This window comes from Antrostomus carolinensis, unplaced genomic scaffold, assembly GCF_000700745.2.
Source record: "Antrostomus carolinensis isolate BGI_N321 unplaced genomic scaffold, ASM70074v2 scaffold3853, whole genome shotgun sequence".
In the NCBI taxonomy this organism is placed as follows: domain Eukaryota; kingdom Metazoa; phylum Chordata; class Aves; order Caprimulgiformes; family Caprimulgidae; genus Antrostomus; species Antrostomus carolinensis.
The window spans coordinates 4,347-19,307 of NW_010307100.1; the positions used below are offsets into that span (position 1 = coordinate 4,347).

The following is a 14,961-nucleotide window of genomic DNA, read 5'->3' on the forward strand; positions in this document are numbered from 1 at the left end:
CTGGTGGACAGAATATCAATGCTTTCCTTTGTGTCCACAATTAGAACTGCCAAAGGTGCAGCCTAATGGCCAAATGCAACTTGCCGTGTGCTGAATGTAGCTCAGGCCTGCCTGAATTTGTAACTTCCTGTCCTGGAGAAAGATAGTGAGGCTCCACGTTGCCTCTTGCAAATAGAAGGAAATAATTTTTGTCCAGATCCTGCCTTTTTTCTTCTACCTGAACGATCTGCAATTTTGGTACTATGCAGTGCAAGTCAGGTAGTAAACCACTACAAAGCAAGAAACATCCCAGGTGAAAGGTATGCAGTTACATGCAAATTATGAGGAACCTGCGTTCCCAGTGAATGCAGTCAATTGGAGCTCTTTCCTGATGTGAATACCACTCATGTGCTAAGCTGAGGCAGACTGCACCGCAAATGTGGCTGTAAACATTTCTTTACCTCAATGTATACTTATACTAGAACAAGTTAATACTTGAAGCGTTAACTGAATTTTCATGGAAAGAGGAAATTTGACTTTTTAATCTGCTTATAAGTACTTCCAAGAACAACTTATGTATTTTTTCAGTGTAGTAACAAAATGACCAAGAAAGCAACAGTAAGAACGCAAATGAGTCAGTAAATCTATTGAAAGTTGAGCACTGGCTATCCTAGAGGGAACGAATATATCTGTCCTCTGCCTGCCTGGTCAGACAGACAGCAAGAATTTGGTAGTAGTCTGTACATATATCACAGGGTAACAACCAGCAAGGGTAAGAAAAATTCATTAAGCTAAAAGAGGATATTGACTCAAGAAGAAATGGATGTACATTTTTTTTGTGAATAAATGTAACAGGAAATAGAAGATCTTGGACTATCGGGAAGAAAAGTTCCAGTACTGTTGTTTTATAGATGTAAGAGCGAGAATGGTAATGGCTGGATAGGCAGAATAAGTCACCTTAAGGTAGAGCTGTGTTGTTTATAAAACAGACTGTGACAACAGGATCTGACTTTGATGATCTATAAGGTCCCCAGGAAATAGTGCAAGGCATTTATGTTTTATATACAAGATGCTATTAGACTGATGCCTCCAGGACCAAACAGCCCATGAAAACCTTTAGAGGGTACTTCCAAGCAGATAAGTGAGATATTTGTTGTGATTTAAATGCAGTTTTTCAGTATTTTCCATTCTCTGCAGCCATGTATTCACTGGTTTTGTGTCCCTCTTATGCAGACATCCTAGATGAGGTCTCAAAAAGACATCGCTTTGGGAGCAGTGAACTAGTGGTTCTTGTGGGGAGCAAACATTCTTTTGGGGAAAACAATTGAGTGCATTATCTTTTAAAGTAAAAATAGCAAAACTTCCTTTGTTTTGTCGTCCTTCAGCCATAGAACTTTGCTGCAGAGCCAGCCTTCATCCCACAGCTCAGAAAAATCCCACATGCAGCATAAACTAGCTTTTCCTCACACTGACCCTGAGTAACTCCCTCATTGTAGGATATCAACCAAAAAAAAATGTCAGCAGCAGCTGCTGTTTCTCAAAATGCTGGCAAACAGTTCACTAAATTGCACGTTTTTCTCTATTAAAAGAAAATATCTCTATTAAAAGAAAATAAAGTGAAATTTAAGAAGAGTATAACCAAGTGGGAGGAAGATGCAAATATCAACTAAATAATTGCAGTTGTAATAATTTTCTGGAAATCATATTTCTAAAATATCCAGGTGGAAAATGAACTTTGTTGTTAATACAGCCAGTCAGCCTCTTATCTTCAAATTTTAAAATTAATTAGGAATAGCCTATAGATTTCCAACCATAAGGCTAAATCACTGTATCTTTGCAACATCAGAAGTTGAAGAAGGAGGCTTATTTGTTTTCAATGAATTGTAAAGTTGACTATGTATCACTTATAAATAAGGAATGGCCTTAGCATTTTTCTAGCTGGGGGACCTTTGTTGGCAATACTTTGGAGCAATGTTGTGCTTCTGTTACCAGAGCACCTTCATGTCTTACCAACAGGGCTTGTGGCTGAAGACAGCCTGAAGAACTTTTCATGACTGGTCAGCAAAAATATTTCTGGAAACATTACGTAGGATTTGAACGTTTTAAGTTTGCTTCATTTTTTTTTTTTTTTTTTTCTTTTGTGTATAGTTCTGGTATGTGAATGTGCTAGCAAGTGAATTCATGGAAACAGGGCATTTGAAGTAATTACTAGAATATTGCTGGGACAGTAGACCAGAATTCTGATTTCTGATACCTGCACTTAACCCAGTGAATAAACAAGAAGACATACTGAATGATTTGCTTCCAGTCAAAACAAAACAAAGTTGTACCATGAAAGCCTTAGAAGGAATGAGCAGGTATTATAAATATGTACCCAGCAGATAATTCCAAATGAATATGCTTTCAGAAAATAACAAACATTCACAAGTTTCAGACTGAAAGAGAAGCACCAATTAAGTAGTTAATATTTTTTACCCCCAGATTTTCATGTTATAGACTAGTGCAAGTGAAAAACCTGCAATTCTTTTTGATGGATATTTCAGGTACATGTGATAATTTATGACTGAGCTGTTAATGCCTGGTGAACTGGGAGTCAAATTATGTTTCTTTTAGATCTTCAGCACATCAGCATTTACCACAATGTTAATTATTAGAGAATGACAGAGAGAAATATCATATTTTCCTGGTGATTGTAATTGTTTCAGTTTATTTATGTTCTTATGGCATTTATGAGTCCATGGTCTGTTTCAGCTCTTTTCAGCTCTGCTAAGCGAAAAATGAAAAGCAGACCTTTTCCTTGTGGAATTCACAGAGTAAGGAAAGATATAGATGAATGAGCGAAGGACAGAAGGGAAAGAATATTCATCAGTTTGATGGGTGTATTGTGTACATATTAGTATCTGTCTCCTTGGTCAGCAAATTTATTTTTCCATAATTTATTCCAGTGGTACATTTATGGTGTTGCCATTCTAAATCTTTCATTTGAGTCTGTACAATTAATTTTGCATGAATGATCTATTATGCATGATGCAAATGTACCGTATGCCAGCTACTTAACTCACTGATGGATTAGTTGCCTCATGTTTTCTGTGGCATGTCATGGGGTAGGTGTATGTGATACTGCTGCAGAGAAGCCCAGATGATTGCATACTAAGTTAACACCCTGACGTACCCCATGGGAATTTGTTTGCTCAAAACCTTGATGGAAGTCTATTAAACAGTGCCACCACATTTGAATTGTATCTGCTGTGACCTCAGTGGAATGATTTGTTGTCTTGTGTTGAAATTAATTGCGGGTACTGTAGGAATATTATGAAAAACAGCTGCGGCCCACACTTACTTTGCTTTGTTAATGGTGATGAACAGGCTCCTTAAAGAAATACTACAATGTGAAAAGCAGTAATACTTAGGATGTATGTACCTGTTTGGAGAGCCATGCAGAGCAGCAGCCGACCCAACTGGTCTTTCACCTTTGAAATGTGCCTTATTCAAATAGAAGCTCAGGCTACAAGTAGAAACCTGCTTGATCTCATGCTAGCCCCTTTTTGCTTAACTAAGCTCCTGTGCTCTTTGGACACATTTTGGCAGGTGAATTTACAGTAGATTTTTAGAAGGACTCAGCTGTGGCCTAACTTTGCATCCACTGAAGTCACCTGTAAAACTCACACTGGCCACTTCAGGAGCCATAGTTTTGGCCAAAATTTTGTTTGTACTGACCTGGAATTAGGCACGTGTGGCATTTGTCACAGTGAGTATTCAAAAGCATTGGAAGGCCTATTCCTGATGGCTTCCTAAGCAAGTCTTGCAGTAAATGCAGTTTTGTTTTGTTTTGTTTTGTTTTTTTCTTTTGTATTTTGATGTGAAAATTAAAAAAGTAGTTTTAAAACACTTTGCAGGTTTTTAAATTTTTCAAAGGGCAACTTAGTGGATAAAACAAATGACTGTGAATCTATTTTTCTGTGTATTTTAAATGAGCATCTGCAACTTTAACTGTGGCAAAAATCATGTCAAATAGACCAAGGCAAGTTATAAACTTCCTTCTGAGATTATTGCTATCTATTTTGAAAATCTTTAAAAATCCATCATACCAAGCATAGTAATTACATTTTCTTTGGAAAGTATGGTTTGCTCTCTCTGGATGCTTTTCTTTGTTAGCAGTGGAATGCAAACATAAGGCTAAAATCTCAAAACATTGTGTGAGAGGTGCACACACTAAATTTTGTTTGCAGAGTAGATGGCACATGTATATCTCCATTTCAGCATTTAAAAACACCTTTACAGTGTACCCGGTGTTTTTCCAGCCATAGACATGTACATATATAAAAATAAGAATCACTCCTTCTGATTGGTTTCTTACATAGTATTTTTGAAATACTCCACAACAACCCCTAGAGTATTCACATGCAAATGGAAATTGCTGTTAGACAAAAGTTAGCTCTTGGCAAATGTCAATAATTATAGAGCAGCTCAAGCTAAGACTCCTGTGAGAGTATTGTAAGACTAGAAATGGTTGAGAATTAGCAGGGAAGCTGTCATTATAAATAGAATAAGCACTTAATGGCATCTCTCGCCATCTTATGTGTCACCTCTGCATAGCGCTTTTTCGCTTAACACAGGGTCTGTTTCTTGTGGATTTAAGGAAACAGCTACCCTTCCTAGACATGTTATTCTTCCTAACTTACTGTCTTTAATGTTGAGTTGACTTAAGACTTAAAATTAAACAGTCATATATAATTCATACAATACTACTCACCATTTACAGAAATGTGATGCTAGAAATTCAACTTTCAAATTGCCAGTATGCTCCCAGCAACAGAGTTTCTTTGACCCTAGTTTGAATTTTTCCTTCAGATCTTTTTCTTTGGCATCTGCATTGTGATTGATTATACACAAAAGATCACTGCTTGTCCACCCTTTTCTGGCACCTTTTTTACCATCTCTGAAATGTAAAGCTCAAGGAGGACCAGGTCTGTCTTCCTGAAGGAGTCAAAATGTTATCTAAAATTGCATGTCTCAAACTTATAGGTGGGGTGGAATGACATAATCCTTCAGTTATTTTATTTTTACTGTATTTGTTTTAGGGTGCACCTGGAATGAAAGGAGAGAAAGGTGACAGGGTAAGTCTGCTTTAAAGTCAGTTTTTCTCAGGTTTTTAAATTAAACACTATGTCTTTAAACACTTGCTAATAAAACACTTGTTTTGGTTTTAATTATTTAGGGTGACATTGCTTCTCAGAACATGATGCGAGCAGTTGCAAGACAAGTTTGTGAACAACTGATAAATGGTAAACAGTGTTGCTTGCTTTGTTTCTCATAATAGTAATTTATTACTTTGTTAAAAGAGAAAGCAGTTGTTTAAATTTAAGGTGAGGGATACTGGCCACAGAGCATAGCAAGAGCTTGAGTGATCTGATAGCTGTCCAGTGCCAATGATTTGGTGATAAAAAATGTAGCATGAATTTTTTACTAATCTGTGACCTTTAGAAATATCTGTTCAAGTCTAATGCTTTGTACAGGGAAATAACTTTCTTTTTGTCAGCCTGGCCCAAAATTACCTCATCTTTGACACTAAAATCATAGAATCATAGAATGGTTTGGGTTGGAAGGGACCTTAAAGATCATCTAGTTACTCAAAGCCTCATCCAACCTGGCCTTAAACACTTCCAGGGAGGGGGCATCCACAGCTTCTCTGGGCAACCTGTTCCAGTGTGTGACCACCCTCACAGTCAAGAATTTCTTCCTAATATCTAATCTAAACCTACCCTCTTCCAGTTTAAAGCCATTGCCCCTTGTTCTGTCACTACCTACCCTTGTGAAAAGTCCCTCTCCAGCTTTCTTTTAGGCCCCTTCATATACTGGAAGGCCGCTATAAGGTCTCTCCAGAGCCTTTTCTTCTCCAGGCTGAACAGCCCCAACTCTTTCAGCCTGTCCTCATAGGAGAGGTGCTCCAGCCCTCTGATCATCCTGGTAGTCCTCCTCTGGACTTGCTCCAGTAGGTCCATGTCCTTCAGTATACATTTTCTCATTAAACACGTCTGATCTTCAGGAGGAGGCAATTGATGAGAACATGGATACTCACTGCAGGTACTTGGCTAGCAGGAAAAGACAGATGAGTGTTGGGTAAATACTCTGCACAGAATCAGCTGTGCTATGCAAGTAAAAATTATATTTATTTAAATTGAATTTCAGTCCTCTACTGCCACACAGTGCAGCTCTGCATCCCATGAAAGTGCTCTGTACAGCGGCTTTCTCTCTGTTCCTGAGGCAGTGCTTTTGCTATCAGTAGACCTGCAGAGGAGGACAGAGACAAATGTGCCCATAAATTGTTCTTAATATTATTTCTATAGCAAGGGTAAGTGCTGACTGAAGTAAACAGATATACCTTTTGGTTCATTAAGAGTGCTTGTGTACGGAGAGAGGGACAGTATGTCCTTTAAAATGTCTGTGATGGCTGCTATTTAAAACATGTCTATTAGTTACCCATTGCACAGGAAGGAAAGTACATTCGTGAATAAGGATGTGTTATCCGAGATCTTTTAGCATCTCTTGTTTGAGCATCCCTGCCTTATTATTTGATATTCAGGTCATCTCTTCAGGGTTATGCTAGGAGTAGCACATTACACTCATCAGGTAGGGCTAGATGTGGCCCCCCATAAAGGGATCCTTTCTGCATAGCTACATAATGCTGTTGTTTTTTTTCAGACACCTTTCTTTGGAAATGAAATTTGCCTGTATGCAGAATGTATATAGGTACAAGCCTATGCATCCTACAGGCTTAAGAGAACAACTTCATACAGTGCATGCTGCTTGCTCTACACATGAATAATTTATACTGTGGCTTAGGTAGCTTCAGAGCTCCAAAACTACATAGAAATGTGATACTCCCCCTTTTGAAGTGTAACAAGTGCTTTCTGTTCTTCAGTGTGGAAACAACCTCCAACTAGAACTCTGAGAGCAAGAGTATTGTAAACAAATGCTTATTTTGTTACTTCAATTGCTTTAAAATTATTTTCTGTTAATGTTATTGGTTTCCAGAATCCCCCTTACCTTTTTTCCCTCCATCCTCCATTTATGTTCAGCCTTCTTATCAGACATTCATCTTAAGACTTTCTAATTCTTCCGTACCAGTTCACCACTAATTTATTGAATGAGAACTAGGATATGATCTAATGACGATAGATAATTTTTTGTTCCTTCCCACTCTGATAAAAGACTTTCACTCGTTTCACATGGTTTACTGAACAATTTTCTTTCCTTTTGAAGGCCAAATGAGCCGGTTCAATCAAATGCTGAATCAAATCCCGAATGATTATTATTCAAACCGTAACCAGCCAGGGCCACCAGGACCACCTGGTCCCCCAGGAGCTGCTGGGTCAAGAGGAGAGCCTGGACCTGGAGGAAGACCAGGATTCCCAGGACCTCCTGGGGTCCAAGGACCACCTGGTGAAAGAGGTGAGTAAATTCCAAGGCACCTGTATATTTCACAGTGGACAAGGTGCAGAGGCTGCTAGAGGAGCAGTCTGATCCCTTTACCATGTTGACTAGGAAGCTCACATCTAGCAGTAACCTGTTAGGTCAGTTGGAATGCCTGGGGACACTGATATTCTGGAGGATAAGGTTAATTATGTAACTGCTTTCCTTTGTCTCTCCCTTGCTCATGTTTCATGAAGCAAGTTGGTATAACATTTTGGCTGCTGTCTCAGGCTTCCACAGGATATCCCAGGAAAGTCAATGTTCTCAGAACTCTTCTGGCACTAAACAGATGCATCTTGAAAGGCTGTTTGGAGTAACACAACTCTGATTAAAAGAAAAAATGAGTCATTACTAAGAATAAAAAGTAGGAGTTGAAAGAATTAGGTCTACGTCCTTGGCTCTTTGCAGTACTCTGAAGGAAGGAAGCAATTCTGCACTGAGTGTGAGCATATGGGTAAACCTATTTTGTGCCTACCTTGGATCATTGCAATGACTTGGAGTATGTGTACTGCACTGTGTTGTGGCCTTTGCTTATTCTAGCTACTCTGCTGTAGCATAGACTCAGTGCTGTGTTTTCTAGCATATATTTTAGTATAATCTTTAATAAATACTAGGAAAAAAAAAAGGAAGAATGGATTTCTTAATTCTGCTCTTTCTTAAACTTATTTTATCATAACTGCTTCTAAGAAAGTATGAAGCATCCTTTATAGCAGAGGTATGCAAGGTTGAAAAAACCTTCATATAGCTTAAAATAATAAGGTTCTGTGGTGTTTTAAGTATTTCAAAGACTTTTCTATATTTGAGAAAGTTTATTCACACTGAATTACTCCTGCATCCTACTTAATTTTTAGGTTAGTATATTTATGTCCAAATTATTTTCCCAAATGCACATTTGAACATCTGTATAAAATAAGATTTGACCAGCCTTGTTACATTAAATAATGGGAACTAAATATTAAGATCAATGAGAGAGCATGAAGAAATATTTGTTGATGTGATTTTCTTCCTTTGGTATTTATTGCTTTTTTATTATTATTATTCTGTAGGAATGCCTGGAGAGAAAGGTGAAAGAGGGACTGGATCTCAAGGACCGCGAGGTTTGCCGGGACCACCTGGTAAATATTTCTTGCTTAATCAGATTACAGAATAGTAAAAGAAAAAGACAACAATTTCTTCATAGGGAACCAGATTACATATGGTGAATGAACATGTTTTACTCTGTCCAATTCATGTTTTTGCCATGTATTAGAGCTTACTGGAAACCCCTGCAAAAAAGGGGAATTTAGAAAGATTTTTGGATGTGGCTAATAGATATTTATCTTTTTCTTGTAATTTGCTCATCTAGTATGCTTGCTTGTGTGAAAATTTATTTAATGAAAATAGATTGTCCAAATATTTAATGGATTTTTCAGTAAGTGTTATCAGATACTACTTTTGCAGTATCTAGTTCCATTTTTTACTTGTGATTACAGAACTACAAATTGTCTCTGCACTACAAAATACTTCCACATGTAGAGTTACCAGATGATAGCGTCAGATGATTTGACCATTGGTTTTGCTCTTTTTATCATGCAGTTTTGCTCACTGTTGCCTTGGCAGAAATCAGCTACATTTTTTTTTTTTCCCTGCTTGTAGTTTACTAGGCTAAACATGGCTTTTTATTACAGGACCCATAAGATGCTTGCAGCAAATTGTAGCCCTGGTTACTTGAAGCTTATTTTTCTGCTAACTATAATAAGACTTGTTCCAAAAAAAAAACCCCAAAACATTACCTCATCTATCCTGGGGCTACAGGACAGCAGAATTAATGCACTCCTATATTTTAACTGCAGTCCAGTGTTCTTGTCTAATCTAGTAGTTTCCCTTGAGATCTTTGTATCTTACATGGAGGAGAAATAAACCAGAAAATTCATTGAAGTTTCTTACTTGGCTTAAACCTTACTAAATCAGTTTCTGTGAATAAATCCTAAAGTAAGCCACACACAGGGAAGCAACTAATGATGAGTCACATTTATAGTTTTCTTTTGTTTTCCTTTCTGTTGACCCCCATATAGCAACAAAGTGCAAGTGTTTTCTCACTAAAGACATAGCCTAGACTGTGTAGTCTAGACAGCAGTAATGATGTTAGCTGTTTTATCAAGCTGTCTCTTAAAGAAAAAACCCTCCAACCTTTCAATTCTAAAATTAGGTCCCCAAGGAGAATCTAGAACTGGTCCACCAGGCTCCACAGGATCACGAGGACCGCCAGGGCCACCAGGTCGTCCTGGAAATGCGGGTATTCGAGGTCCCCCAGGGCCACCAGGATATTGTGATTCATCCCAGTGTGCTAGCATCCCTTACAATGGCCAAGGATTCCCAGGTAGGTTATGAACAACTTAACTTGCCTTAAATAGCGTTCTGAGATGTGGCTGTTCATATTGAGCTGCTTTACATGAGACAGTCCTGCTAGCCTGAACATACTGAATCAGAAGGAAAGGATCGTAACGAGCAGGCCTACCTCATTGTAATGTGCAGATATATGAGCAGTCATTTGGACTTTGATGCAGATTTACTTGATGTTATGTGTGGTTTACTTTAAATAGGAAGTAGTAACTAAATATTTTGGTCTTTTTTTTTTTTTTTTAAACATAGATAGTTAGTAGTTGATAATGTTGCTCATAGGATTTAAGTGACCATTTTCTTCTTCTTTTTTTCCCCCTTCATCCCCACCCCTTCCAATCGTCTTCAGAACAAGGTTGAATTCTCCATGTTTCTCTTGAAAAATAAAAAGAATGCTGTGGTTGGCAATTTCCGTGTGTCTCTTTTTGAGCAATGTCAGGATTATTTATACAAAATTGATACCTGAAATAAAAAAATTTCCACAAAGGAAATCCATTCGGTGATACAGTGTAGACAACTGAAAAACGCCACTGTCCTACAATTTCTACTGAATTAAACACCATGGAGTTTCTGATTAGCCCTGGGTCATATCAGCCTTCCACTCTGTGATGTAGCTTAAAACAGTAGGCTGAATCAAAAATAAAGGTCACAGCGGCCATCAATTTCTGACTGAAAAGTTTCTAATATATTTTAACATGGGGATCCTGCAGGACCACAGCGTTGTTAACAAATTAATATGTATGCATTGCATCATCTCAAAATCAGTGTATGTGATACTACTATTGGATATGGTTTGCTGTTAGTGTATTTTGCATGTACTCATGAAAAGAAAAATAAAAAAAGAAAATATATATATATATGTACACACTTGCAGACTCAAGTGCTGCTGGTTAAAGAGCCAGGTGACTGTGCAGATGTCACAGAAAATTCTTATTTAAATGAAAAAGAAAGAAAATTGTACCTGTGATTCAGCAGTGTCCTCTTTTCTAGTAAGCAACTATGTATACATATATAAATATATGCCTGGGACTTAACTGTTATGTATTTAGTTGGATGAAAGTATGTTTTTGCACATTGGATGGACTTTTTAAAAGACTAACATCATCTTTGACCTGTTTCAGGTTTCGGCTAACACATTTTCTAAGTCGCCAGTGCTGCTTACAGTTTGAATACATGAAAATCCTGTTTCTGAGATGTTTGCGCACGTGCTTATTAGAAAATGAGTCCGTATGGATATTTCACCACAGATATGGTTTTTGAACCATGTTGGCCTCATAGAATGGGGGAATTCTTTTTACTAACACAAATTGTGAATGAGATAAAGGACAGTGATGTCAATTCATTAAGCCTGTTGCATTTCAGTAATAAAATAGACAGTATTTCTTTTTTAAAAAAAGACCCAGACCATGAAAAGCCTCAGTGGTGAAGGAGGCTTATAAAACTACTAACCAGCAAAGGTAACGCCATTAGAAGAGACAGATTTAACCTGGTAAATGAGAAATTACTTATGTAAATAGTAAACTAATTGTGGCTTGTAAATGATTTGTATGGGACCCTATCCACTAAAATCTGTTAACAACTCTACATGATGCTTTTGCATAAAAGCCTGCTGCTGCTTGCTATATGCCAGAATAACATCTTTGACAACTTATGAAACCTACCTGTCTGTTGCTTGTTACCAACATGTCTGAATCAGGTCATGTGCCTTTTTTCATATGTAATCTTGTTGGATTCTGTAACTGCAGTTATAAATACCAAAGTTTTATAATTATTTTTCTTCTGTTTTGCTGTAGTTTTTGGTGTTCCTGAAGCACCAGCTGTAACTCGGTTTGTTACGAGGAACAGCACGAGAAAATGACATGTACTGTATATTGCCGCTGGTGATAGTTGTGTCTACACTTACTTTCCCGTTCTCAGAGAAAACTAGTATATGCCAAACCCATCTGTTCATTTTACCTGCTCCATATCTCCTGCTAATTATGCAGTTCAAAATAAAGTCCAGTGCTTGGATTTTCTGAAGTAGCTGTAAAGTAATATCTTTATTTGATTTACTTTTTTTTTGTTTGTTTTTTTAGTTTTACAATTGGTTCCTTGAATAATTTAAGACACTTTCTGCAATGTTTTGTGTATTATAAATACAGAGCCTTTCAAAATGAATTTTACTTTTTTTTATTATTTTATTGCCAAAAAGTATTCATGAACAAAACTGAAAACTACCCCCAGTGAACTATTAATTTATGTATTTATTACACAGAAATAAGATTGGACTAACATTATGTAGACAAACTAACTTTCATTATATTTGTGGATTCAAAGACATGCGATAACTATTATGTTCAATCGGACAACTATTTTCAACCAGAACCATACGTGCCTGAAAGTGGACCCTATCAACCTGAAGGTGAACCCTTTATAGTACCTATGGAGTCAGAAAGGAGAGAGGACGAGTATGAGGACTATGGAGTTGAAATGCATTCACCAGAATATCCTGAGCACATGCGCTGGAAAAGATCGCTGTCAAGAAAAGCACAAACAAACCCATAAAAGATCTGTGTCTTGTTTTGGTTTTTTTGGTTGGTGATTTTTGTTTTTGCTATACTTGCATTTGCAGATACACACAGGGAGAGTGCATAATTTCTTTTGCAATATAGCTTTCTGGTCTTATCAGACGCACCTCTGTTTTGTATCTTGCTTATGCGGGGATAGCAATGTGCATACCTAGAGACTTCATATTGCTCTGGAAACGCTTGTAAAATACTTTTGCTTATAGTGGCTGCATACAGTTTAATATGTGCATCCAGTTATCCCAGTGCTGCCTTTTCATTAAAACAGTGTAAAAACAAATAAATAAAAAAAAAGAAAACCAAAAAACCAAAACAAAAATAACCACAGAGCTGCCACAAATTTTCTAAGGACTATCTGCTTTAGCTCTACATTTTTCTTCTTTTTCAAATGCATGTTTGCAGTTTGGTCAGATTACAGGTCTGCATTATCTAGTTAAAAAAGAAAGAAATGAAAATTTCCCTCTCCTTCCAATATCATTGTCATTTTCTTCTGTTCTTAGTTACACTTCGCAGAGCATATACTGCTCTTATACATCTCCTTTAACACCACAAACCTTAAGTAGCTGAAATCATTGTATCAACTGGATACAGTTTAATAATGCCTGAAATTTCCTTGTTTGTAGACACAGTAACATTTATGCCAAATTGCAGTCAATCCTGCAGAGATGGAATTGCATGTTTATGTTGTATATTTAGTATGGATTTTTTTTTTTCAGAATACAATGTTTCTTAGTTATCAAAAGCAGTTGGAAATTGTTTGCAAGACTATGGATATAGAATTGCTGCTTTTATATTTTAACTGCAAATTGTGAATTTCACTGCCTTATATTATTTATTTCTGAAATGAAAGAGGCATTTTTCAATAAAACTACTGAAAATTTATATGTGTTTATTCATTTTTTGAAAGGCACGGTGAGACTATTTTATTAGTGTTATTTATTCAATCATTTGGAAATTCCAGGTACCAAAAATCCACTAGAATGGGAATAGTCTTAAAACAGGTATTTGGGCTGTGGTGTCTAGGGGTGGGTGGATGAAAGCAGGAGGGGCTTCCTCAGCCTGAGGTATGAATAAGACTTTTAACAAATTCAGTCTACGAAGCTTTTGGTGAAGAAAAAAAAAGAGGTTCTGAGCTTCAGTTGCTGTCTTTTTTGGGGTTTCTGATGGAGGACTGTTGCAGAGAGAGAGACTCTTTCCATCTGAGGAACTACTTGGACTTCAGTGAGTACCTAAAGCCACACAAAGTTTTAATACCTCATGTGCTGTGAGCATTGTAGCCATGGCAGCACTGCATTCAGTATTAGTAAATAGCTTACTTAAGGAAGTGGGTGTCTGGTATTTGCTGAGCTACATTCTGCTGGGACTGTACATGAGCTGGCTAGTATCTGCTCTGGAGGTCATCTGCATCTGCACAAGCTTTGATCACAGTGATGGCTGTGATATAGCTTTACCTAGAGAGGGTGACAAGAATGATTTAGAAAAGAACAACAAAACTGCAGTGGACCAGAAGAATCACTTGCTAACTGAGGAGGATAGAGTGGACTGGTGGTGATCTTTCCGATCCATGGTATCTTAACCAAGGTCTGTCTTAGAAGTAGAAAAGGCTTTCGCCTTAGGACCTGGAGCAAAGCCTTTTGACTTCCTTGGGAAAGCTGTAATGCCATTTCTTAAGTCCATGCAAGACCTCTGTCACAGAAGTGAAGCTAGATGTGCAGGCTGGCTTCCTGATCACTGAATTGTACTCTGCACTGGGAAGTATATGTCAAATTTTAGTGTCCACAAATGGAAAACCTACAGCTCCGTAGACCACCTGACTGGTTACCAGTGAAAAGGAATCCAAACAAATGGCATTTCAAAGAGTAATCCAGATTACAGTGATATGCCTTTTAGATTGTAAGAGAATAATTCTGGGCTGAACTGAGGAACATTTAAAGGAGAATCAAAGAATTAATTCTTTATGCTTTCTTCTAATTGCATAGAGTTAAGTATCAAAAACATGTCCTGCACCTTGATGTGCAAAAAAGTAATGCATGTAGCTGGCAGAAAAAAATGATGCTGGTAGAAATTTGGAGAAGTGATTAAAATGTTTCACTGAATTGTATTTAAAAATAACATCTTGCATTGATCTCCCATCTGTCATTTTTCTGGGATTGTGTCTCTAGGACAAGCTTAACCAGATGCCCTTAATATAATAAAAAAGATTCCTTTCTGTCCTCCAAATAGGAAGTTTTACGTTGCTTAAAGCATGTATTTAAAATTCTGTTTCTTCACAAAATACACCCAATACCTGCCAACCATGCCTTCTATTCTTTATGTTCTTTATTATTATAAATCTTAATAGAGATGCTATTTAATTATCTGGTGGCCTGAAATATTTAAATGTTCAATAAAACCTAAGATTATTGATAGCACATTTTAATGACAAAATTCTGCTCATGTATCTGCAAGATGGTTATAGACTGTAGGATGTGTACTTCCTGCAGGCACATAATTACAAAATATGAGTCATGACCATCTCTGAACTTGAGATAAGTGCTGATAAGCATTTGTATTTCATACAAAAAAA

At 37.2% G+C, this 14,961-nt stretch overlaps 1 protein-coding gene across 1 annotated transcript in view; it reads left to right on the top strand.

The window, feature by feature from the left end:
• The window catches only part of LOC104522893 (collagen alpha-1(XII) chain-like), a gene marked incomplete at its 5' end in the record, with an annotated part of 16,633 nt that extends 3,943 nt beyond the window's left edge, over positions 1 to 12,690 (top strand). The window contains 6 exons of the mRNA XM_010165305.1: positions 5,061 to 5,096; positions 5,198 to 5,264; positions 7,243 to 7,431; positions 8,499 to 8,567; positions 9,641 to 9,811; positions 12,194 to 12,690. Of these exons, the coding sequence (XP_010163607.1) occupies positions 5,061 to 5,096; positions 5,198 to 5,264; positions 7,243 to 7,431; positions 8,499 to 8,567; positions 9,641 to 9,811; positions 12,194 to 12,375 (714 nt within the window). The remainder of the gene's footprint in view (positions 1 to 5,060; positions 5,097 to 5,197; positions 5,265 to 7,242; positions 7,432 to 8,498; positions 8,568 to 9,640; positions 9,812 to 12,193) is intronic.
• Positions 12,691 to 14,961: the final 2,271 nt, after the last annotated feature.